Source organism: Thamnophis elegans, chromosome 10 (assembly GCF_009769535.1).
Source record: "Thamnophis elegans isolate rThaEle1 chromosome 10, rThaEle1.pri, whole genome shotgun sequence".
In the NCBI taxonomy this organism is placed as follows: domain Eukaryota; kingdom Metazoa; phylum Chordata; class Lepidosauria; order Squamata; family Colubridae; genus Thamnophis; species Thamnophis elegans.
In genome coordinates, this window is record NC_045550.1 from 10,496,473 (window position 1) to 10,524,053 (window position 27,581).

Below are 27,581 nucleotides of genomic sequence, written 5' to 3' on the forward strand. Positions count from 1 at the left end.
GGCAAAAGCGGCTCCTCTCTGAAGGGAGACCACTCTCTCCAAGGCCTTTTTAAACGCGTCGAAGAGCCGAAAAGATGCCGTGTGTGGCGGACTGGCTGAACTGCCCCCTCAGTATCGTGCAAGGCATTTTCGGTGAGACCGGGCTTAGGGAGGGGTGCGAGGGGATGGCAAGGCACGGGAGCCCTGTGAGGAAGCTGTTATAAGGCAGGTCGAGGCGGCGGGGGAAGCGGCCTGAGGTAATACCCGGGTGCGACGCAGAGGGGAAGCCGGCCGAGTCCCAGAAAAAGAAAAAGCACGAGAGGGAAGAGAAGACGGCGGCATTGCTGAGAACGGCTCTGGCACCGGCGACGACCGGGAAGGGGAGAAACGGCGGCACCTCGCCACTCCTTGAGGAACGGGTTGGAGGCGGGTGGGGGTGTAGGAATTAGCGGGACTGACCGCCGGCGACAAAGCTAATAAACCGAGTTTGGCCTGGCGAAGTCAGGAACCCCCCCGCTGGGCCGAGCGGAGCCAAAAGCAGCCTCGGGGTTGTGTGTGTTTGTGTGAGGCAAAGTTGGCTGCGGGAAGGGCCGAAAGTTCGAAGCCTCGTGGGAAGAAGAAGAGTGTTCCTGAGCATGTGCGCTGCGATGTTTCTTTCGGCTTCTCGGAAAGGGACGATGGGGAGGCGCAGAGAGGGAGAATAACGCTTCTTAAAGACACTGAAGGGGGCTTTTCCCTATTCAATGTGAGGCCTGGCGTCTTTCCTTTTGAGTGCTTAATTACTAGTTTACTGCTGTAATTAAAAAAGAACAGGGCATGGTATTATTAGGCTTCTGCTTGTCAGAGCTGAACTGGAATCTTCTGGCTTCTCTTTTTGGTGGCTATCAATTGCTCTTGTATCTAATTCAGTGTTTCTCAACCTTGGCAAACTTGAAGATGTCCGGACTTCAACTCCCAGAATTCCCCAGCCAGCGAATGCTGGCTGGGGAATTCTGGGAGTTGAAGTCCGGACATCTTCAAGTTGCCAAGGTTGAGAAACACTGATCTAATTGGTGTGTTGGTATCTTATGCGCGGCTTTCTAAACCCGAATGTTCCGGGTTTAACATTGTTGTGTTTTTGCCTATTTTGGGTTGTTTTTTTTTTTAGCAAAACGGTTTGCTATGTCATTTTTTTTAAATTATTTTTATTAGTAAAAGAAAAATACAACAACCAATAGCTGGTAAAAGACAATACAAGATTCCACTGTTTTGCTTTACATTTGACTACGTTTCAAGACATTCCCGTGATATCAAAATCATTATAGACATCAAAGGTTAGGTATCTTCTTCCCTCCCTCCCTCTTTCCTTCCCTTGTTTCTTCTTTCCCACTCCCCTTCCTTCCTTCTCTCCTTCCTTCCCTCCTTTCCTTCCCTTTCCTCTCTCCATCCCCCCCTCCTCCTCTCATACCTTCCCTCCCTCCTTTCTTCCTTCCTTCCCTCCTTTCTCTTCTCTTACGTTCCCTCCTTCCTATCTTCTCTCCTTCCTTCCCTCCCTTTTTCCCTCCTTGCTTCCCTACCTTCTTCCCTCCCTCCTTCCTATTTTTTTTTTTTTTAGCAAAACTGTTTGCTATGTCATTTTTAACACAAGTATTTTGCAATTGAACCAACTCTCGGTTAAATGTGACCCAAAGTTAATCCTAAAATCTCCCAGCGCATCTGAATAATTGTCTTAATTGTTTTTATTAACCTTACAAGCAAAATATTAATTAATTGGCAGGCTCCCAAGAGACTGTGCTTAGCTCATATAACTGAAAAACCAACATTTGGCAAAATGCAGCTGACAGGAAGTGCAAAATGCCATAACAAACCAGAATAATTCAAACCAGGAAACAAAATAGGGACACAATCACTCTGTGTAAGAAGCTAATTAGAACAATAGCAATAGTACTTAGACTTATATACCACTTCATAGTGCTTTACAGTCCCTCTCTGTGGTTTATAGAGTCAGCATCTCTCCCCATACACACACACACACACACAAGCAATCTGGGTACTCATCCAATGTTTAGGAATTTCCTAAACAACAGAAGGGTGGGAACCATATGAATCTCTGGTGGAACTCATTCCAAAGAACAGGAATTGTTAGAGTAGGTATTTCGCCTGAGTCCCACCAGATGATATTCTTTAATTGAAAACCAACCGCTTGAAAATTGCTACAACAAAGATCAATTATTGGGCAGAAGAAGTGATACTTCGTGACATGGAAGAGACAGTGTAATCAATGTAAGTGAACATTGAAGGTAAAGATGTTGAATTAGGAAGTCTACTTTCAACCATAGAAACTTACTGGGTGCAGTGGGCCACTCTCAATGTAATCTACCTCACAAGGAAAAACTTGGGAAATGGGAATGTTTAATATGCCCATAATAGGCCCAATAAATACTGAGAAATCTAGATGGGATCAATGGGAAATGAATTTACTTTTCCATATAACTGTCCATATAAGAAATCAATTCCATTGTAAGAATTGTAATTTTACATTATTTTAAAGGGAATGTAATTAAATTGTGTATATAATATAAAACATTTAGATATTGGAAAAGAAAATATTGGAATGGGATTGACTAGGAATCAGGTTCATAATAACTTTTGCAAGTGACTCTTGGGCACTTATTATCTTCTCTCAATTGTAATTCTAAGGATAAAATACTAGAAAAAATTCACTAAGATTGGGAGTAAATGTGTTTTAAGTTTGGTTGCCATGTCATTTGCTATTGTAATATATAACATTACCGTTTGCAGAAGAATCTGAGTAATAAATTTGTCCCTTTGAGTAATTCTAATAAAGCTACTTCCCAATTATGTAATATAGATTTTTTCCCATGAGCTAATAAAGTTATGGTAGCTTTTTATATTATGATTATTTGTGGTCACAATAGTATATCTGAAATATTATGTGGCTGAGCTGTGATTAAAAGTGTAGTAGTGGAATAATTAAGTAGCCCTATCAATGTTATAACAAAAAAGGTGGATTAATAATACCCAGCAGCTGTTTGTACAGGAAAATGGTATCTTCTGTGCCCAATAAGTTGGAGAATTGTGATTTTAAAAATCACATTTCATAAAAAATATGTGAAATAGAATTTCTGTATACATACTAGATATTAATAATGGATAATAATTTACATGCTAATAGCCATGTTTGTAGTTTGTAGTTTGTAGTTTATTTATAGGCCGCCCTTTTCCCTGAGGGGACTCAGGGCGGCTTACAATCAAAAAAGGAAGGGGAGTGTAGGACAATACAAAAAAAGAAATGTGCACAAAGTAAATTAGACAATAAAACTCAACATTCACTCAGCATTCGGGAGGAGCGAAATAAGATTATCCCCAGGCCTGATGGGTTAGCCAGTTCTTGAGGGCTGTACGGAAGGCCTGGACGGTGGTGAGGGTACGAATCTCCACGGGGAGATTGTTCCATAGTGTCGGAGCCGCAACAGAGAAGGCTCTCCTCCGAGTAGTCGCCAGTCGGCACTGACTGGCGGATGGAATACGGAGGAGGCCAACTCTATGCGATCTTATGGGACGCAGGGAGGTAATTGGCAGAAGGCGGTCTCTCAAATAGCCAGATCCACTACCATGGAGCGCTTTATAGGTGGTGAGTAAAACCTTGAAGTGCACCCGGGGACCAACAGGTAGCCAGTGCAGCTCACGGAGGATCGGTGTTATGTGGGCGAACCGTGGTGCGCCCACGATCACTCGCGCGGCCGCATTCTGGACTAGCTGAAGTCTTCGGATGCTCTTCAAGGGCAGCCCCATGTAGAGCACATTACAGTATTCCAGCCTAGAGATCACATGTACTGTTAAGGATTTTTATTTTTTGTTAAGCAATAAATGAAATAGATTGATTTGCTGACCAGTAAACTCAGCTGCTTGATACTTTTTTTAAAATTTTATTTTAATTGAACAAAAACACAAAAAAAAGAGTCATCCTTCATTACATCTTGTAGAAAGCGTGTCGATTGGTTACAGGTGACTTTCGTGCATTTCTTCCACAGTCATTATTTATAGTTCATATTAGATTATACACTTTAAATCAAAAATCTTTGAATATATTACTATCAATGTACCACAATTCTCATTTGACTACAATTATTTGAACATGCTTTTACCTCAAATCATTCATACTTAAAGACACAGCCACATAATGGCGTTCGTTAGTTATTTCAGAAAATCCTCCAATAACATTACACCTTTATAACATCTTTTAATACATTTTATTTTAAAATAAAACCTGTGTCCTTAAACTCTGCTTCAAATCTCTTTCACTAAGCATTAAATAACTCTTTTAGTGTTTGATGATTTGAGAAAAATGGCTATTCCATCATCTCCCAGAACCTGCCACAAACCACTGTCATGTAGTTACTTTGTAAGGAGAAATTGTATAGAACACTTGTGGGCAATCTCCAGTCTTCTTATCTGAAGGATTATGAAAAGTCAGTCTATTCACAAGCTTTTCATTCTGCTGCAGTCTTTGGCTCCACTTTTAGGCTTCTAAAAATATGTCTGCTGTAATGCTTTAAGGAAAGGTTCCTCACTGTTAGAGCCCAGGTTCAGGATCTGAATCTGATTCTGAAGAAACTGTTTCAGCCTCAGGAGTCCCCAAGCTAAGTATCACATGAGGCTAATCAAAAAACAAGGATTACGTGGACAACGAAAGCAACGAGAGATGAAAAGGCCACCCAACCCCTGGCATAGGTGAATAGAAAAGGGAACAGAACAGAGAGGTTCTTTGAGGCTCCTTGCCAAGCAAGGGAGTAAATCTCTTAATTAGTTACAGCTGACTGCGGTTTGATTTAAGGAGCGCCCTGACCCATGATCCCTCCTTGCAAGCACCTGTCTGTTATCCAGATCCTGTCTGTGCCCTCCTGACCTTTGAACTGTCTGACAACTATGATTGGCTATTGGAACCCAGAACTAGATGTGGATGCTACTGTTAAAAGCAAACCATTCCAGCAAGCGTCTGTCAGAGATTTGGTTTTGACTTCCAATTCTAGATTACTGTTGTTTCTTTGAGGTTCAATAAACTTAATTACCATAATGTGTGTGTGTGTGTATTTAAAACCTAAAATGCTATTTGTTGATTAATTACTGAATAATAAATACTGTATTAGCAAAGTAAAAATTTAAATGTACTATACTACATTTTACATTTACAGCCTATGCTTTTTACAAATTAAAATAATGTGATTTGATTTTTTTTTGTCTTGCTTAGCTCAGAATAGTCTAAATCCTGAATGGGAAAGAAAAGTAACAGAGTACTTCAAAGAGAAATTAAAAGAAAATAATGCAACTAACTGGGTAAGGCTATATGTACTTATCAAATTTTAAATTATTTAAGGATGGATTTCAAAATCTTTAGGCAACTTGGATAACTTGAATGGCATTGAATGGCATTGAATAACTTTAAGCATACTGTAGAGCTAAAAGGGATTATAAAATAAATTGAGTTTCTAATTAAGTATATCGGTACAGAAATAAAACAGGACATTGCTATTGGAACTGGATATAAGATCTTTAAATGTATAGTCTTTAAATTTTGGATATAAGATCTTTAAGATCTTTAAATGTATAGTCTTTAAATTTTGGATTCCGAGTAAATTTTCTGCACATTCAAGAATACGTATGATAATTTCATTAGGGTTTTTTCTATAATTTCCATAACCCAAAGATAATACATATTTGATTATAGAATACATTGTCATTTTATAATAAAATAATATTTTTGTTTGAATAAGGAAAAAGATGCAATACCAAAAATGCAAGAAATACACAAATATTTACAATACATTTTTAGTAATTCAGTCCTGATCCCAAGAGATGAACAAATTAAACCTACACATTCAGAAAATTGAATTCTGGCTCATTAGAAATTGTATGACATGTTTATACATTTAGTCAGTCATTTTATTTCAGTAACTGACCAGTTGTTTGAAAAATAGAGTTTCACTGATTGGTCCATTTTTTATTTTTTTTGTTAAACATTTTATAGATCCATATCTATAGAATACATTTAGTTAACTGACTAAATCTCAAATATGCATAACCGAATTAAATCATGTTCAGTGATTACTAAGATTTTTTTCTGATAAAATCAATGTAAATTCTATCCTCCTTTCTGTGTAGGTATTAGATCTTCAAACTTACTTAAATTAAATTATAATTAGATTAATAATAATTGAAAATGAAGGCATAAAATTCTGCTTGCGTCATGAAGCTGATAATTATTGAATTTTGTTTTACAGGTACCATCATTGAATGATGTTCCTTTACATTATCTGAAGCCAAATAGCTTAATAAAATTTCGCTGTATGGTTCAAGATATGTTTGATCCTGAATTTTATATGAATGTTTATGAAACAGTTGATACAGTTACTAAATCACGTGTAAGTTAGTTTCTTTACTATAGTTCTGATTACCTATATTCATACCCAGCCATGTTGTTCCTTTTGTGGTCCTTGTTCCTCTTGCTATGATCGTTGAAAATTTAGAGCAGTTTTTCATAAATTGTTGCTTAGAGTGATTTAAAAAAAACCTGCAGTATTAAATAGGAATAACATCAAAACCAAATCATCAAACTTTTATCAAAACAATAGCAATAGCAGTTAGACTTATATACTGCTTCATAGGGCTTTCAGCCCTCTCTAAGCGGTTTACAGAGTCAGCATATTTCCCCCACAATCTGGGTCCTCATTTTACCCACCTCGGAAGGATGGAAGGCTGAGTCAACCCTGAGCCGGTGAGATTTGAACCGCCAAGCTGCAGAACTAGCAGTCAGCTGAAGTGGCTGCAGTACTGCACCCTAACCACTGCGCCACCTTACAGGACTACCATTTGTGCTTTGGCCTTACCCACTTTGTGAGCTTGTCTTCCTTCCTGAGTTAAGTGTGATCTTGCCCACTACAAGGTTATCCATCTTTGCTAGGTCCATCATTTCCTTTTTATTCCATGTGACATAGAACTTTTGTAAGAACCGCCAATGCCTCTTTTGTAAGAGTATCACATGAAATAAAGGAAATCTTAAGGTTTTTCTATGTGTATTCTGAAGTGAAATATCAACAATCCACATCCGATAATAGTTCCTTAGCAATTCTGCTCATGTATACATATATTGGAATGGAACAGATGCTTTGCCTGGAACCAATAAAATATTATAAATTAACCCTTGGCTTTTTCCGAATGAAACATTAAAAAAAGAATATATTGAGCTTAGCAGAGAATAGAACCACTATGTTCATAGAAAAGATAATGGTGAAGAAGTAACAGTAAATATTTACAAAATCTCCACAAATCTCCCCAAAAAGAACATGGTAAGAGGTTGTATAGAATAGAATTACATAGTAATTTTATGTTTTTTAACAGGTTATGCATTTTGGAAAATACAGAGATGTAGCAGAATGTGGGGTAAGTCCAGCTCCTGAAATTATGGCAACACATTTAAGTTACTATAATATTTATCTTTTTTCCCTATTTTATTTTTCACTGATTCTGTAGATACCTTTTTGGAGAACTTAAAAAACATGGCTTGTCAAAAAGGCATTTGGGGATGAATTTGTTTCCTTGCAAGCCCAAATGGTGGTACATTGAATTTTTTTGTTATACTTGTGTTAAATGTGTTGATTTTAAAGCTTCTGAAAGTAATACTATAAGCAACTTGTACAATCAAGAAATGGAGATGAACACAAGTTTTTGAAATAAATAATCACACAGCATAAATATAGGTTTTTTAATAAAGGATAGAATAGAATAGAGTATAATGTACCTCTCATACCCTTCTCCTGTGCTTTTTTTAAAATAAAGATATAACTGAGCATTCATTTGCACTGATGTATCCTTATTTAGTGTATGGAATCAGTGACAAAAACTAGCCCTCCTTAAACATATCTCTGCAGAATCTGTGTCTCTATTTTGAATGTAGAAGGCAGTAATGCCAGTATCAGTGGGTTTTAGTCCCTCACACATTCTAATATTTTATAAGGGGAAGAAAAACTCACCCTTATCAGATACTTGGAGTAGATTTACACTAAGACAAACACAGAATGCTATATGAATGTGTATTTTTAGCATTGTCATTTTAACACTTGACATTACTTCAAAAACTTGAGATTGGAAAATACTGTAAGTCTAAGACAGAGGGAAGCATAGAGGTTGTAGTTAAAAAAATAGATTTTACAATGTATGATATTCCCGTGCAGGAGATCTTTATGCTAATCATTACCCTTTTTGTGAGATATTCTGTTCCTCTACTTTCCAAACATACATTCTACTTCTGTTGCTAGGAGTGTTCTGGGATCTCTTTTCTTATAAGGCTTGTTTTGGGGTCACACCTGCTAATTTATATGCTTATGTCACTTACATACAGATATTTGGTGCTACATTGATGACATTAAAATACTTAGAAAATGGATTGATCAATAGCATACATTAATATGTATTGTGTAGACATGGATATAATTTAAATTTGGCTCCATACATTTCACTAGCGCTTCTACTTGAATACTATATTGCTGACAATATATGTCATGCTTCAAATGATATAGTTAAAACTAGCACTGTGGTATTATTAATATAAAAAACCAGAACCAGCATTTCTTTATTTTAGGTATGTCAAAAAAGTTGTTATTAGAACTTTTGATCCACAGAGATTAGAGTTCATCCCTTACAATTCCTTAGGATAAATATTACTTTCTAGCACACTAACTATAAATTTATTTTAAGATTACTTCCCTTTTAAAAAAATTAAAAGTATTTCATTTTTATAACAACTTTACAATATTTTTTTCTTTTTATAGTATGCTAGTGATGTGTAATATCTCTTCTTCTAGCCTCATCAAGAAATAGATTTAAATCCTAAACAAATTGTAACTGCAGATAGACAGACTTTTTACTGTGTTCCAGTGCCAGGAGAATCAGCGTGGGTGAAAGAAATATCCTTTGTAGCTTATTATATTGTAGACTGGTATACTAAATACTGAACTAGTAGTGGTAACACTGATAATGCAAGGTATTTAACATTTGATATAAAAATATTGATTGATTGCTTGATTCTATGCCATCAAGTTGTGTCAACTCGAAATGACCACTGAGATGGACTTCCTCTATCCAGTGATGCAACTATTGCTGCTGTAATTAAATCCACCCACCTTGCTTCTGATTAGACTCTTCTCCAGATTTACCAGCATAAGAAGTCTTAAGGCAGCTAAGTCTTTGCATCATATATCCAAAATATAATTTGAGCATTAGTGTCATCTCCATTGAAAATTCTAGATTGATTTGTTCTATTATCCATTCGTTTATTCCTTGGTTATCTTGATAATGATGTTCATCCATCATGTTCGAAGAGGACCTTGACATCTAACAGGGCTGTCCACAATGTAGATAACTTGGTTATATATGGTATACTTACCATATATACCGTATATACTCAAGTATAAGCCGAGTTTTTCAGCCCACTTTTTGGGCTGAAAAAAGCCGCCTCGGCTTATACTCGAGTCAGTGAAAAATTTGCCCGAAATGGAGGAGAAAAAGGGGCGGGTCAATGCCGCTGGGTGACGCTCATGAATGGCCCGGCGCCCCTGTGAGTTTCCCCTCCCTCTGTGTCAGTTTGCCGCGCAGCGCGCACCGCACCATACCCCCTCCTCACGTTCTAATGTAATGCAGGGCTGTCTTACGATTCCCCTTCCTCCCCCTCCTGCCGCTCTGCAACGATGTCCCACATCCTCCTTGTTATGGCAAGCAGCCACATAACGATGTCCCAGAGCTAGTTTACTGTTTTTCTTTGAAATAAATATTCAAAAACATTATTGGTATCTATTTTTATTTTTGAAATTTACCGGTAGCTGCTGCATTTCCCACCCTAGGCTTATACTCGAGTCAATAACTTTTCCAGTTTTTTGTGGTAAAATTAGGTGCCTCGGCTTATATTCGGGCCAGCCTATGCTCGAGTATATACGGTAACTGCTGTATACAATATGTTATACAGCAAGCAGAGTACTCTTTCTATCCTGTTTCTTCAAAGTCCAGTGTTTGCTTCCACAGAGTGTTACAGGGAAAATCATTGCTTGCAGAACTCTGATCTTTGTAGATATAGATAGATCAGAGTTTGAACTTCAGAATTTATCTTTTGACTCCACCAACAAAAGCTAAAGATGCTGAACAAAACGTCTATTTGAAGAAGCATTAATAAAAATAACTTTTTAAAGAGCTTTTCTTAACTATAATAATAGAATCAAGATTTTCTGAATCCTTGGCAATTAATAAAGGAACTTCTATAAGAATATGAAATATTAGGACAGAAAGGCCTGGAGGAACTTTGTCCATGGGGTCGTGATGGGTTAGACACGACTTCACAACTAACAACAACAATGAAACATTATATGATGTACTTAGGTTAAACTTACAAAATGCTATTATCTTTTTCTTCATCTTTGGAAACGATAGCATTGCCTTAACTTTAAAATAAATGCTTAATTAAATTTCCAGATAAGTTTATTCATGCCATCAGATTGATTCTGTCCTTAACTTAAAACATACGCTTATAATAGTGCAAGTCAAGCTCGAGTTTGTCCATCAACATCATACACACCAAGTCGCCATAAGAGAAGTTATGAGGATGATGAAGACATGGAGTTGCATCCATCGAAACAAAGAGAACAGCACATCGGTATCAGCTGAGATAATGTTGTCTTTCTCCTGAAAGTTACTTGTTTTTCAGAATTACTATTATGGTGTATCCATTTGTATTGAAGTGATTTAATTGAAGTGAATTCTTGTTGACTTAGAATAGACTCAGAATAGATTTAGAATATGATTTTATATACCGTTATCTGGTTTTTGAAATAATTCGATGAGTTCAGGTATAGTTGCAAAGAGAGCAAGTTTCTGAATGTACCACTGGTCTGATGTGTTATCCATGGGTCAGTTTGTAGCTACAGATATATTTTTTACAGACCAGTATTTGCAAATACTATATTCTTGAAAATCAAGGATTCTTCTGATTTATAGAAAGAGCAAGAGCAAACTCATGGAGAGATGATACATTTAATTGTTAGCCATGAAAATAAATAGGACAATATATAACTGAATGCCAGATGCGGCAGAAAAATAATGAAGGGGGTTATGAACTTCATGGTTCTCTTTATTTGGCTCAGTTATTGAAAAAAATATGTGCTGAGTTAAATCAGAGGCGGGCCATTTGCAGAGTCATCTATATTTTTGTACTTCTAACATAGTTTTTAAAACACCATATATAGAAAGTCCAGAAATAAGCACCTTATTCCAGTCAACTAATACAGATGTTAAGGTCAAGGAGAAAAAAAGTGTACAAAACAAATAAAATAACAGCTTTCCCCTTGTTTTGTTTCTACACATTTCCATTTCTTTTCCTACCCTTCATAGTTTTCTGAGAGAGTACTCATTTCCTTGGTTTCATCTAGGACTTAGTACTCCTTTTGTAAATTAAAATACTTTTGGGGAATTGCTGTTCTGAAAAGAATCTAAGCTCCAGTGTTTGCAACATGCACTTGTGACTCAGCATGATGTAATTTTTTTTTTTCAAAAAGCAGCAATAAATATTAATCTCAAACGATGAGTTTTAAGGTAGTGGAAACTGTTGTTGTTGATGTTTTAATTCTAGGAAATGTGCTCGATATCCAGGGGAGTGGAGAGCCAAAGCGATTAGAAACAGAAGCTTCTGCAAGGCATCAGATGATTTCCTTAAACTGTTCGTCTCCACTAGATCTGAATTTTCCACTCCCAGGGGAAAAGGGCCCGGCATGTCTTGTGAAGGTAATAATATCTTAAGCAGTGTCTGGAACAGGATCACTTTTGCACGCGTTAGAAGTGTGGAGAGGAGTTGTAATATAGATTTAGAACTGGTACATAAATCAAGGCCATGTACAGGTAGTTTTCGATTTACAACAGTTCATTTAGTGATCATTCAAAGTTACAATGACAATGGGGGGGGGAAGTGACTTATGATCATTTTTCACACTTACAACCATTGCAGCATCTGATTCATATTTATGACAATTGCAGTATCCTGATGTCATGTGATCACCTTTTGTGATATTTTGACAAGCAAAGTCAAGGGAAGCTAGATTCATCTTAACAACCGTGTTACTAACTGAATAGCTACTGTGGCAAGAAAGGTTGTAAAGTGGGGCTAAATTCACTTAACTCTTTCACACAGCAATGGAAATTCTGGGCTCAATTGTAGTCGTACGTCGAGGACTACCTGGGTTTATATATCACACTGCTTCATGTAAATCTAGCCTGACTGTATATTGTTAGAATTTAGAACACTGTAATTCTGTACAACTACAATTTTTTATTGAAGCAGAAAGTTACGAAGGACAGTTATGATGCAAACCTTCTCCCATAATACCAAGCCATAATTTATTAATATGTTCAAGTAGCTATTGCTTTTATACTACTTCATATGGTTTTACTGCAATTTATCCTCTTAACATGTTCTGTTTGTGGCAGATATATGAAAATGGGGACAGTTTCAAAGTCAATGATATTCTTGAAGTGTATGGGATTTTGTCTGTCGATCCGGTCCTGAACATGCTGAACAATGAAGAAAGGTAACATTTTAGTGATGATAAAATGCAAGTTTGCCATCAGTGTGACTGAAGAGATACATGTATTTGGTCCACAAATAATAGGTAATTTGTAAAGTTTCTATAAAAAATTAGCAGCAACATTGAATTTTCTTCTTTGTCTGTGTTTCAGAAAAGCTGAACAATAATTCCAAAAATTGTTGGAAGATTAGTCCTAACCCACAAATTGCTAGTTTACAGTGTTGAATTTATAACTAAATTTTAGACATCTGAATTTGTCCCAATTCTAAATAATACTTAGTTCATTGCACCCCTGTAAAAAATAAAAAGGTGATGTCAGTTCTTTATATTCAGGAGCATTTTTAAAAGATATAACTGAGGATTTTACTTTGATGTTGCAAAAGTATGAAATAAATTCAATAACTTAATTTATTCTATTTATGATACAGATAGTTCTTAATTTACAATAGTTCATTTAGTAACCAATCAAAGTTACAACGGCACATAAGTGACTTATTACCGATTTTTACACTTACAACCTTATCCTCATGATTATGTGATCAAAATTCAGATGCTTGGCAACTGGTTCATACTTATGACCATTGCTATGTCCCAAGGTCATGTGATCATTTTTTGCAAATTTTTGACAAGCAAAATCAACAGGCAAGATTCACTTAACCATGTTACTAACTTATAAACTACAGTGATTCAGTTAACAAGTATGGCAAGAAAAATCGTAAAATGGGGCAAAACTCACTTAACAAATGTTTCACAACAAGAAATTTTGGGCTGAATTGTGGTTGTAAGTTAAGGACTATCTGCTGACATTTTGTTTTTCAATAAAATACCTTTTTCTCTGGCAGGAAAGAATGTTGCATGTAATTTTGAAATGAAATGTGCCTAAATACATCTATTTTTATGTTTTAGGGAGAATTCCTCCTCTCCAGTGGAGTCTATGGATTGTATGGATACTGTGGAAGAACAGAGAGTTCATAGTCCTCCAGCATCTTTAGTTCCCAGAATCCATGTAATTCTGGCACAGAAACTTCAGCACATAAATCCATTGTTGCCTGCTTGCCTTAATGAAGAAGAAAGCAAGAGCTGTAAGTATTTCAACTATTTACGGAAGATTACCTTGTTACTATCAGATGCCTGAATTGGATTTTATTGTTTCTACTTCTTTGTACACAAAAATGTCAGTTTGTTCCTACGTCATTAACATTTAAAGCATAAAGGACATTTGTAAACGTTGTATAAGCCATTTTGCTTCCCCTTTGAGTTATGTACTATGCTTCTCGAAGGGAAAAATCATCATAATACGTCACGAGACGGCAATGTGGCATGGCAAGTTTGATACCCGTCCATGTAATAATCAAAAAGTGTCCAGCTTGCTTGATAGTGATCCTGAAGAGCACAGGAAATTGTTCAATATAAGGCACCACCCATCCTTTCCTCATAGTAGTAATGCTCTTGCCAAATACATCTCTGTGTACTGTATATACAAATATATTTCTGAAAATCCTGTAGACTACATGTATGTGACAACAATAGTGTTCCATTTTAGCTTGTAAAATTATTTCTACTTTTGAAGCCCAGGTTATCTATAAAGTGATTTATGGAAAAATTCTAAATATTTTAACAATTGCTCTAATAATATCTTTTAAAGAGAAGAGATAAAAAAGTAAATTATATGCACCTATCATAGATTAAATATGGCTTCCACTTTTTAATTGTCTACTAACAGAGTTGGTGTGACTTCAAGCCAATTTTCAGCAATTTTCAGTCTTGCTGCTGATTAGCTTTTCTTATTTGATAGAAATATTGAGCTAATCTTTAACAAAATTGGCTTCTTTCAAATGGACAGCTATACTGACCCCTAAAATTAGGTAGCATTTGAAGCTACAATAAAGTACTACTTCCAGAACTCTCATATTTTAGGGAAACAATTCTTTTTTAAGATAATAAATTGCCAAAACAATCATGATACTATGAATAAAATAAAATATCTGAGATTTAAGTTAATCATGCAAGCAAGTTACATTTCCTCCACACCATAAAATCAAATCAAACTTTATTAGAGTCATACCCCATCATATTCTGCATCGTCTACATTCCTTCAGAAATTGTCCAGGCCCCTTAGTCCACTAAAAAAAGAATTTCATCAGTTAAAGGAAATAAAGAGTTCCTTTGATTTAAAGACAAAATTTAATGAATTAATAGCATAGTCAATAACTAGTGTGGGGTACATTCCTTAGCTATTTAAATTATTTATTTTGTTTGTCACTTGTCATTTTTAAATACAGCATTAAAATCTGTTGTCAATACGACGCTTAGCTAAAAAAGTTAAAATATATGTATGGTTGATGCAGAGTTGTATATCATTAACTGTCTTCTGCAAATGATAATTAAGTGTACAGGTAATCCTCAACTTATGACCTTAATGGAGCTCAATTACATCATAAATCATTGCATTTATAAGTTGAGGCATTTTGTGACCTCATGCAAAGTTACGACCGTTTTTTTACAAAAATTGTTAAGCAAATGCATTTTCCTCAGTGGGCATTTTTTGTTGGGACACCAGAAGTAAACCACAGAAACCAACAAAACAAACATTGTAAATCACAGTCATGCGTTGCCAAATACAACAAATGGCCATAAAGGTGAACCAATTGTCAAGTGCCATACAACGTGACCCGTCAAAAGCGCGGAGGACAAAATCGCGCTCGACGAAAGCGCGCATGTGACGTCATCACAGTGCGACGAAAAAAATTAAAAATTGAAATAAAATTAAAATTAAAGCAAGCCGATTCACATAAAGGTAAGGGTTAGGGTTAGGGTTAGGTTAAGGGTTAGGGTTAGGTTTAGAGCGTTAGCGTTAGGTTTAGCGTTAGGTTAAGGGTTAGCGTTAGGTTTAGCGTTACGTTAACGGTTAGGTTTAGGGTTAGGTTAAGGGTTAGGTTTAGGGTTAGGTTTGGGGGGGTTAGGGTAAGGTTTTAGCTTTATTTTTACATTTTTCGATCACAGCGCGATGTTTTCGTCGCGCTGTGATGATGTCAAATGCGCGCTTTCGTCGAGCGCGATTTTGTCCTCCGCGATTTTGTGGTGGAACCGCCATACAAATGTGATCTCATGATTGCAGAGGGGGCAACCAACAAAATAGATTGTAAGTAGTTTTGGGGAGGTCCATTGTTACTTGGAATGGTAATTAAGCGACCAGTCAAATTGAGGACCACCTGCACAGTACAGGTAGACTTACAACCACAATGGAGCCTCAAATTTCTGTTGCTAAGCAAGACAGCTGTTAAGTGAGTTGTGTCCCATTTTATGACCTATTTTGCCACATTTGTTGAATGAATCACTGCCGTTGTTAAGTGAGTCATGGTGGTTAGGTGAATCTTGTGACTTTGTTGAATTCCAGCTGAAAAGGTTACAAATGATGATCACATGCCCCCAGGGCAGTGCAACTGTCATAAATACACGCCAGTTGCCAAGCACCTGCATTTTGATCATGTGACCATGGGGATTCTGCAAGTGTGGAAACTAATCATAAGACACTCTTTTCAGTGCTGCTGTAACTTTGAACAATTATTAAACAAATGGCTATAAGTTGAAGGCTACCTGTATAGAAAAATGCATGTGTTATTTCTGATTCTTGCCTATGCTGTCTGTTTTAGTTGTCTCTAGTTTTATGTCTGAACTATCACCAATTAGAGCAGAGCTTCTTGGCTTCCTCAGTCATGCCTTTTTGGGAGACAGCTTGGCTGCTGAATACGTTATATTACACCTCATTTCCACAGTGTAAGTAACCAATTCACCTGTTTAATGTATCTATTCCTGTGGGACAGGAGGTAAAAGGCAGAAAGTATTTAATTAAGACAAAAATACAGTAATATTCTGCAACCTAAAATTGTTCTAATTTTTATCCTGAAAATAAAGTAAAATAATTTGTCCTTGTAATCTCAATTCCTTGCATATTTATTTAGGAAGCTTCCTTGATGATCCTTAACAGTTTGAATCACTCTCTTACCATATAATTGCTAAACTTAAATCACTAGGCTGACAGTTTTAAAAAAAAGCTGTCTAGAAGGAGTAATGTAACAATTGTTAATATAAAAATGTTTAACTCCTTCTAGGTAGCTTTCCTTTATGTTCAGTTTCCTATTCCTAGTCTTTCCTAAATTAAAAGGGAGGAGGAGAGGAAGGAAAAAAAAAATTCTATTCTATATCCTTGTTGGTGCTTGTGGTTTAGTGGTTGGTTTAGTGGTTTATTCGACTTGTATGCCGCCCTATTCCCGAAGGGACTCAGGGCGGCTGACAAACCAGGAGGGAAGGGGAACAAATACAAAGAGTAAAACAGAAACAAAACAACAATACAAAACAATTTAAAAAGTCATAACAAGCACAACCAATTCGAGTAGGGGTGGAACTCAACAGCCCCAGGCCTGCTGGAACAGCCAGGTCTTAACGGCTTTATAGAAAGCCTGAAGGGTGGCGAGAGTCCGAATCTCCACGGGGAGATCGTTCCAAAGGGCTGGAGCAGCCACAGAGAAGGCCCTCCTCCGGGTGGTCGACAGCCGGCATTGGCCGGCAGATGGAATTCGGAGGAGGCCTAATCTGTGGGATCTAATGGGTCTTGTTCATAATTGTTCTTCTAATTTCACAGTATATATGCTTTCAAAGTCAATATTGCTCTTTAGCCAAAACATTCCTAACATAAAATTGTTTACAAAGATCACCAATAGAAGTTTTTGCTCATAGCCTATATTTCTGTCCTTTGTGTTATCTAGCTATGCAAGAAGAGATGTCCTTCCTCTAGGAAAATTCACCCTGAATTTAAGTGGCTGTCCAAGAAACAGTGTCTTCACAGAGCATGTATACCGTATTATTCAGCAGCTTGTTCCTGCAGTAAGAATTACATTTATAAGCTGTTTACTTTAACTGCTCCTTCATGTCAGTATCTGGGTTCACCTGCCACATTAAATTGTAATGAACGTGGATTTCAATAGCCATTTGTAAATCACAGTTTATGTCTTAATGCAGTGTGTAAAATTGCTTAATCAATTTACTGTACTTCAGATTGGGTACTTAAATGGACAATTGAGAAGTGTGTGTGAGAGAGAGAGACAGACAGACAGACAGAGTGAGTTCTTTGTATACTGATAATCCTCTATAGGGTTGATAGTCCACAACTTACAACCGTTTGTTCTGCCCATCCTAGTGCCCTTGCCCTCACATGATTGTGATTTGGGTGCTAGCAACTGTGTCACAGTTAAAAGTGGTTGCAGTACCCCGCAATCACACAATCGCCATTTGTGACCTTTCCTGTCAGTTTCCCCAGAAAGTTATTGGGAAGACAGCAGGGTCTCAAGTTTCTGGGGTGAGTCTTCCCCACGTACATATCCTCTCCCAGTGCTTGCACTGCACCAATGACTCACACATCCCCGCATACCCTCCCAAGCTTCCTTTACTGCTTGTGTATCCTCCCCAAGCTTCACTGTTCCATCTCTTGCATCCTCGTCACACCTTTCTGACACCCTCCCAACTCTCACTACACTGTTGCACACCATGCCTTGCCTCTCTTGCCCTTCCCCATCTGGCTCCTCATGCCCTTCCCCATCTGGCAGCAGTCACTCATTACCTGCTGTCCTGCCTGGGAGGCTCCTGGTGCTTTCACCTTCCTGCCGACTTCCCCACTGACATAAGGGAAGCCGACAGAAAGCTGCTTGGGATTAATTAGAGTGGTAACCAAGACTGCAGGGATTGCCATCACCATGTAGTGCAGTCTGGTGGAAATTCTGTTCCCAATTGCTGTCATAAGCCTACCTGTATGTCACCAATGCATGACTGCTTGTATGACATATACAGAATGATGGATCTGTACCCAATAAGACAGTTTATCTCTAATTCCTCTATGGCTCAAGGAAATGCAGGTGCCATAATTTTAACAATATGGTTTCTGTCCTTGCTTATGCCTGACAGTATGCTTAGTTATAATGACAAAATAAAAAAATAAAGTGTAATTAAACACTTCTGCATATGTATATAATGCATTTTTTCAAGCAACGTTATGTAAGTTTGATGCTTTCAAAGACAATGGAATATTTTTAAGATTCTGTCTTTTAAAACCAATTTGCATAAATTTTATTACACCTCTGATTTTTTTAAATATTTACTGACTTATGAAAGAAAGAGTGTATTTCTTTTACTCTGGAAGAATTGGGTGTCTTTAGCCAGAATTTCTGCAATTACATGATTCCTTGATTTTTATTAAATCGTTAATCTTTTACGTCAGTTATTAAGTACATGTTCCATATGACAATTCATTATAGTGATTTTTTTTTGGCAGTCATATCGCCTAGAGATGACTATAGAGAATATGAACAGCTTAAAATTTAACCCACACAAGGACTACACAGCTAACCGCTTAGTCAGTGGAATATTACAATTGGCCAACAGTACCTCTTTTGTCATAGATGAAACCCTGCTAGAGCGAGGACAGCTTGACACAAAAGGTTAGTATTCATGGATACAGTTTCTGTTCAAATATCTTGCATGAATAAATGTTAAAAAAAACATGGTTGAAGCAAAAATAGAGTTGCCTCTCTGATTCTTTTATTTTACATTATATAAGCATATACATGCCTATCTTGTCACCTGAGATCATCAGTTATAAATGTTAAAATTGTAAATGCAAGCAGCTAAGTAAAGCAAGAAATAAGATCAGAAGGAGGTTTAGTATGTTTGCTTAGTTACTGTAACATGTATTGTGTGAGTTTGGGGAAAAGAAATTAATCTAACTGGAAATAAGATAATCCCAATTTAAAATACAGATAAAACTTCCTTCAACTTTGCAGATTTAACATCAAATTCATCTTCTGAAATCCAGTTATCTTAACAACCAGAGACAGGCAGAAACTATACAATTTTTTATTTGGATTACCTTCTTCACGGGAATAGTAGTATAGCCATATAAAGCCTGTCCCTCTTTTTAACTGCATTTAGTTCAATTGCCTCACCAGAAGCTACTCCTTTTTATTTTAAAAAAAGTGGGATTTTCATCCATCTATTATTGAAGAATGTTACATCTGTCATGCTGCTTCCCAGTTGTCTTCTGCTATCAATGGACCTAAATCTTCCTTAGGCTGTTTTTCTGCTTTTCCACCCATGTCTTAATTCTGATGGTTCACCATGCTTATAATTCACAACAGTGGAGAACATCAAATAAATAAAATTTTGATTACATAAAAATCATCATAAACAATTAATATAAGAGAAAATCCAACATCCTAAAACCATGAAATGTACACGGGAATTATCCAACTGAGTGGTGATCGTAGCATGAGCCACGCATCAGTCAGGACATTCTAATCCCTATTCATGTTCATAGGAATTAAAAGTTCTATATTTAAATAGGTTTTTTACTTATTTTTTTTATATATTTCCATTCCAATGGACTGTTGTACAGAAGTTATGTAAGTAGTCTCGTAACACTGTATATCTTTCTCTGTCATTCAACAAGATCTATGAAAATAGGGCAGAGCAAGATAAAACGTGATGTAGGAAAGAAAATTGACAAAAATTCAAAAATGGACTATATTACATCATGGCAGAGAAAAATATTTCAGAAGAAAAATCCCTATTACAGCTCTGTGAAGAGATAGTTGGTTAGCTGCTAGGAATATTGGCAATTGTTCCATTCTAAGCTCTAACTCCTAGTCATATCCACCTGACTGCATAGAAATTTCGCTATCTTCGGCTATACTATATTAAAGATAATAGGAAAAAACACCAGAAACTAGTTTTGGCATGCTTTCCCTAGCTTATTAATTATTACATTTTGGCAAGCATCCAGACATGTTCTTGAAACAATTAATTTGTTAAATACGGTGAACCAAAAAGTACATTTGGTATATTCTTTTCTTATTTATTTTTAATAAAAGAATAAGAAAAATATTTCTAAAGGAACATGTGTATTTTAAAGTCTAATGTTCAGCCATTGGCAAGTAAGGAATTCCAAGTGTGAACAGTTATGTACATCATGTGACTTTTCTCTAAAATACAACTATCTAGTATAGATACTAAAGGAAGAATTTATTTTAAGAAAAACTAACGTTATTTCTGATGCATTACAAGCCGTGATTAATGTTTTGGTTTGATTTTACTATCCTTGACAGATAAAAATATTAAATCTTAGAAAACAATAGTGTAACAATTCATGGTGTTCTTGTGATCTAACTAGAACAGCATAAAAGTGGATGGTATACAAGCAATTTTTAAAAAGTAAAAGATATAAAAACAAAAATTGCCAAGGTAGATACGTAAGTACTTTAAATAAATGCAGGGTAGTATAAAAGCTAATATATAGCTAATTAAATCTATCAGAGTCCAACTGTGGTAGAAACTAGCACAGAAACTAGCAATATATGTTGTAGAAGTGTCCGTCAGCAACTGGAATATATAGACTCTTGTGTGTGACCCACGTAATGGTGAGATAAAGCTAGAGCAAAAGCTATTGATATGGCACATAGAGCGTAGTATTGATAGAACCCCCCAGGCCTCCTTCCACTCTTCCATGTTTTACACCTGCTTCTATCTCAGTTTAATATCAGTTTGTCAGCAATCCATGATTCCTGACTCAATACATATCATGGTGGGAAAGGAAGTAAGTAAAACAGGATTTCTGGTGGGTGCAAACCACCTAGCCCCGTGAGGGCAAACCTATGGCACGTGGAGCCATATTTGGTGGTACGCCATCTGTCAATCCAGTGCGCATGTGAAAGCCGGCCAGCTGATTTTCCGCCCTTCCGGAGGGTTTGGGGAGGCCGTTTTCATCTTCCCCAGGCTTCAAAAATGCCTCCGGATCCTGGGGAGGAGTCCATATGCACAGAGGGGTCATGCGTGTATGCAGAGGGGGGGTCGTGTAGGCGGGGAGGATTGAGTGGGCATGCGCACACAATAGCACGCACACATGCAATTTTGGCACATTGTAAGAAAAAGGTTCGCCATCACTTATCTAGCCTGGTTAGAGGAATGACTGTATATTGGTCACTTAGAAATCAAATTACTCTGGAAGCTAGTTAAGAAAATCAAACATCAATTTACTAAGGTTGTTGCAAAGATACTGTATTCTTTAAATTACAGTTAACCCAGGTAGCTGTTTCCCTTTCAGAACAGCTATCCTGGGACTAACAACGAGGTTTACTTTTTAGGGGGAGGGAAGCTCTTTTTAACTTCTAAAACATATGAAGGGTATTGCATTGTGATAATTTATAATTTCCTCTTTGAATTTCCTCTTTGATTGTGCAAGAAAATATATTTTTGCAGAATTTCTCCCAAGTTCCCAATGATCATTTGCTCAACTTCTTAACTCCTAAAGGAATTTTACCTAGGAACTAGCTTTACATATTAATTCATAGGACAGAATTCTTAAAGAATAAAAATTAAAATACTATATTTTATTTTATATCTGAATCTTTGATAATAAATCGTCATTTTTTTTCTTTTTTCATTATTTTGTAGGTGTGCACAATGTGAAAGCACTGGGCCACTTGATAACTTGGCAGAAGGTGGATTATGACTTCAGTTACCATCAGATGGAATTTCCATGCAACATTAATGTCCTTATCACTTCAGAGGGCAGATCACTCCTACCGGTATAGCAAAGCTTCCCTGCCCTTCCTTCTTTGTAAAGAAGAAGGAAAGAATACAAAGATAATTAACTGTGTTGTACAGTATCCAGTATGAATCATGGATGTACAACACAGTTGATTGCTTTTCTGTGAAAAATTTGGCATTATAAACCTTGGAAGAAACAAAAATAGTGTCTGTAAACAACATTCATACATATAGATCAATTAAACCTTTTAAGTGTATGATTTTGGATGTTATTTTTAAAATCTGCAATTATTAGGGTACTATTGCATTTATAGATAACTAAACCAATTGGATTAAAAAGACTTTTCAACTAATTCTTGTTATCTAATTTGTCAGACAGAACTCTATATATATAGCATGTAGATGCTTTTAGAGCCAATATTTTTTAAAAATCGTTTAATGGTTTGGGGGTTTAGTCGGAGTGAAGATTGATAACTTTCTTTGTTTTAATAATTGAAATGTAAACTAACGATTTAAACTTTTTCCCCACAGTCAGATTGCCAAGTCCATCTACAGCCAGAGCTCCTTCCCCCTAATATGGAGGAGCACATGCACAGCCTTCTCACAGCTGTGCTGCCATCAATCCTCAACAAGTTCCGCATCTATCTAAGCTTGTTGAGACTGCTGGATTATAGCATATCGGATGAAGTCACAAAGGTATAGAAATCATTTATCATTAAGTGTTCAGATTGGGACAAAATTCTATTAGTATTAGGAGGTATGCTGAGGAAGCACTCAACCCCCTTTCTCACCTAAAATGAAACTTCTAGGAGGAAGAGGCTTGTTTTGAATTTCTAGTACTACCTGTATGGTGGAACATTAAAACATTAGAAGCTTTCTTCCATTGGAATATTTAAAAAGTGCCAATTTGAAATGTTGAAAGGTTTAAAAAGTCCCAGTTTGGGATAGAAAATAAAGGCACGCTATCTGAAAAAAACTAGTTCTTGTCATTGGCCATGAAATTTTAAAAAAAACCTGGTACTAAATTCAGCATTTTAATAGTTATCAAGGAAGCTTTCGTGTATAATCTTGCATTGTAATGAAAATTTATTGTATGGTTCTTTTCCCTGGCCATTGTAAAATCACAGCTGGATCTTGGCACTATATAAATTAGTAAACTTTACCTCTCTTAATGGAAATGTAGGATGTGAAAATATTTTATGCCTGAAGAGTGTATGTTCATATGGTAGAAAATTTCTTTTAACATAGCACTATCACATGCAAAAACACTGAATACTAAAAATTAGTATTTGAAGGGAGAAAATTATAGTTCAATTTTCTTCTGGACTTTGGGAGGTAAATCTAAGTTAAATGATAAAGCTTTAATCAATCTCTTCAACAGGCAGTAGAAGATGATTTTGTAGAAATGCGTAAAAACGATCCTGAGAGTATAACAGCAGACGATCTTCACAGAACTCTACTGGTAGCAAGGTGAGGGCACAAATGTTAAGTAGTTTACTGAAGTTATCACTTACTAAAGCAATCAAAAACAAGAACATGTGTCGATGCTGATGTCAGCTCAGGCTTTGGCTTTCGTGAAAGAAAGAAAATGCATAATAATGCATAAGAAGTCAGGACTTATGAACCAAGCTTTCGGGCCCACATAGAAAATGGCTCCAGCCGTACAAGCAAAGTGTGGGTGAAATAGTGGGAAAATAGTAATAGGATTTGTCCCATTTGTTGTCTGGATCAGTCAGGTTTTGCATTTGGTAGCATCATCCCAAATTCAGAAACTAAGCTATGTTTGGCTAATGAAAATGCATCCCAGGAATCATGAAAATAAAACAGGCTAGAACAGCAGGAGAATAATCCTCCTCCAACAGTGCTTTAATGTTTTTAAAGTAAGAGATACGTTATGCATAGAATGATTGCATAGAAAAGACTGCAAGGTTTGGGTGCATTTTTTTTCCTTTCATTGTATCCCAACTCTGTTGTTAACTCAAGATGACGAACATATCCAACACACCTTCCTCTTCCTATTTTTCTACAACGATCATGTGAGGTAGGTTGGACTGAGAGTGAGTAACTGCCCCAAAATTACCCAGCAGGCTTTTGTAGCTAAGACCATGAATTTTTCTTTCATGTCACAGGAAGAGTAAAAAAACAGAATCCACATTCTTTTCCACCTCCTCCCAGTTGTTTTCCTGGAAATCAGCCTGGAGATTTTAAGAGCAAGTCTTTTCCTCTTCCTTTCCCTTTCAATAAGATCTGCTGTCTCGTTTAGATAAAGGTCTCACCAGTGTTCTGTACCTGTTTGTTTTTGTTTTGCCCCTTTGGAAGGGTGGAACAATTGCTTAAATGAGCTCTTTTTTCTCTGCAACAGAGCACTTCCCTAAAAACTGCAAGTTAACAAGCTCAGCTCTGTGACCTTGATTAGATTAGAACTCTTCCCATCTGCTTGCAGGGCTGCCTGAAACTCATTAAGACTTTAATGAGTTTCACCTTGAGGGCTTTTGTGGGGTGAAAAAAATTGGTCTAAATGTGTCTATTAGCAAGAAAATGAACTTTGTCACATTTGCAAACTATTGCTAAACATGGTAGCCACTAAACAAGGAATGGCTATATTATTTTTCTTCCGTTATTTCATACTTACCATACATCCCTGTAACAATCCGTGTTGCAATCTTTTAGATGCTGTGGTTGAGATCTGTGTTTTCAGGGCTCCATTATGTATTTGATTCCGCAAAATGAGTTATTTGCAAAGCCCAAAGGAGCTTTTTTTTCTCAACCAACGGCAGCATCTATCAAATGTTATTTTAGCTAAAACATTTTCAGGCCTGGTTAGTACTTGGAAGGAATTGCCAGGGAATTCCAGGGTGTTGGCTAGGCAGGAAATCATGACCCAATTCCAGAAATAAACAAGCCCCTTGCTGCTGCTGCCAAGACAAGGGCAGAGCAGTGTTTCTGTAATCACCAACAGCTGAGCTGGACTTGAGGGGAATTCTTAAATGAGCTTCAGGGTATAACTTTCTCTGTACACAGGTTTCATTATTTATATCAGGGGTGTTAAACTCCCCACGACACATTGCCACATCATGTATCACACAACTTTTTTCCCCTTCATTAAAACAGGGGTGAGCATGGCCAGCACGTGACAAATCTGGCCCAAAGGCTGTAAGTTTGACACCTTATGTATAGGCTTCCTATATTTGCCTCATTTTTATTTCGTTTGCACCACACACCCGGTCGTTATTGGTCATCATTTCAGCGATACTTCCTTACCAGATTCCTCCATATCACAGACCTTCTAATAGACTGCCTTCAGCAGAAAAGATGAAATACATTCAGAGATGTATCTGCCTTGAAAATAGCTCATGTTGAACTACAAAGCATAGTCAACCAATAGCCCAAGAAGCCTTTTATAAATTTTGCCAAATTTCAATTCCACAAGAATCTAGCTCCTAAATTTTGAATGCATTCAGTACATGAACTCATTAGAAGTACCTTGGTTCAAAAGGTTTTGTCCAATGGTGCACCGTTTCGCCCCAGTGAAAGGTTACAAGAATCAGAGTTTTAGTACTATATAGTTTATAAAGAGGTTTATCTCTTGTTTCTTGTCCACAGGTTCCTTTCTCTCAGTGCTGGGCAGACAACACTATCAAGAGAGAGGTGGCTAAGAGCAAAACAATTGGAGGCACTACGTAAAGCCAGATTACAGCCACAAAAATCTGTAAATGGAAATGAACTTTAGGACAACAGTACCATGTTTATAAGACTGTAAACATGCCTAACATTTGTAGAGCTGATATGAACAGAGCATATGTTTATACCGGGTTTTGTAGATAATTTATATCAAAGTTATGGCTCTTTTCTCAAATGAACCAGATTTATGGTGTTCAGCAGATTAACACTGATAAATTTTGGTGCTTGTTTTGTAACCAAATTAGCAACTATGGAAAATCTGTTTGATATTAAAGAGTTACTATAAAAATGATGTCACACTTTTATTAAGAATCAGTAACAGATAAACACTTTATGGCATTAGAACACACCAGATTTTAATGGGATTGGTCTGAAAGGCATAATAAAAAGTATAATTTGTTGAAAGTAGCTCTCCACTTACAATTGGTTCCATAAATGATTACTTTTCACCAAGTTTAGCTGTGTGAATATATCCTAAATAGTCATAAATTTACTATTTACTCAGAATGTAAAAAGGTAAATCAGTATAGAGTTATCTATATCTTTGTCATCTTTATTTAAGCCATCAAAATGGAGATTATTCTTTATGTGTCATACCTACTGATGTTAGCATTGCTAGTTAACTCTTTAATGTGCCAGGATAACCTAAGTTCCTCAACTTGTTTCAGTGGTTATTTAGAAAATTAGATATATATATATATAATCCTCATAGAGATGAATTTGATCAAAGGGTATTTTCAGAATATGTAACTCAGGAACATTAAGCAGGGAAAAAAAGAGTAAACTCTTTTCTGTAAAAATAACAGTCTAATGTTACCTGAGAAGCAAAATTTTAAATATGACTTATATCAGCTCTTATGGCTGATCAGCTAGCAGTCTGATATTTCCAATTCCTTCTACCTTGAAGAAAAGCGATAGAAAGTGTTCATGGTAATTATTTAGACATCCCTTCAATCTGTTACCAAGTACATTAAGATCCTATTTCTCATGGCCCCAGAGAGATCTGTGCAGTTGCTCCTCTGACATAATCAAAACAGCATCCTTGGATTATTTTTTAGTAATTACGTTGTTATCCAAAGAATATAGTAAAGATGTCTTAAGGGGAAAAAAACAAGCATAGAAGCAGTTTTAGTCATGTAATGAATTGACAGAGATCCTTAGTATCTTGAACCATATACGCCAAAATGCATAGTATTTTATTTTTTTATTAAAATAGCTCTTGTTTCCCACATTAAAACAATAGTTTTATTCTAAATATACTTAAATGTATAGATACTCTCAAAAGAACACACACAAAGTATTAATAAATAAATAACAAAATACAAACAGTACAAAAGTATCACACAAAAGACAGCTTAAGTAAGTTATCACTTCTGATATAGTAGACACATTCAGACATTATAATTGACTCATTAGCTGTTCAGAATACTACATGCAATCTAGCTATAGTACACGTGTACTAACAGAAACCCAACTTCCAGAATAAAGATAATAAGGATGAAGGAACAAGATTGCATTCAGTGTTGTTTCTGCTGCTACATTCTATTGTAGTTCATCTATCACAAGACTCTTGGGCAACAGAATGCTTCTAAAAAATGAGCTAGTATTTAAACATTCATTTCTCTGCTAAAACTGATGTTAAGATTATAGCTACAGTAACTTCTGAAACACATTGCACTGATCACATTTTAGACAGAATAAGGTAAA

At 36.4% G+C, this 27,581-nt stretch overlaps 1 protein-coding gene across 2 annotated transcripts; it reads left to right on the forward strand.

The window, feature by feature from the left end:
• Window positions 1–43: 43 nt before the first annotated feature.
• On the forward strand, window positions 44–27,537 carry MCMBP (minichromosome maintenance complex binding protein). 2 transcript variants are annotated; one of them, XM_032225312.1, is made up of 16 exons: window positions 44–132; window positions 5,231–5,316; window positions 6,261–6,401; window positions 7,378–7,419; window positions 8,841–8,942; window positions 10,549–10,678; window positions 11,651–11,802; window positions 12,502–12,602; window positions 13,506–13,681; window positions 16,253–16,376; window positions 17,366–17,483; window positions 18,925–19,090; window positions 22,098–22,231; window positions 22,725–22,889; window positions 23,575–23,663; window positions 25,797–27,537. In XM_032225312.1, the coding sequence occupies exons 1-16, from the start codon at window positions 75–77 to the stop codon at window positions 25,921–25,923; spliced, it is 1,911 nt and encodes a 636-aa protein (XP_032081203.1). In that variant the 5' UTR covers window positions 44–74; the 3' UTR covers window positions 25,924–27,537. The 2 variants fall into 2 exon arrangements, with proteins under 2 accessions (XP_032081203.1, XP_032081204.1); XM_032225313.1 differs by lacking the exon at window positions 44–132 and adding an exon at window positions 1,977–2,241.
• Window positions 27,538–27,581: the final 44 nt, after the last annotated feature.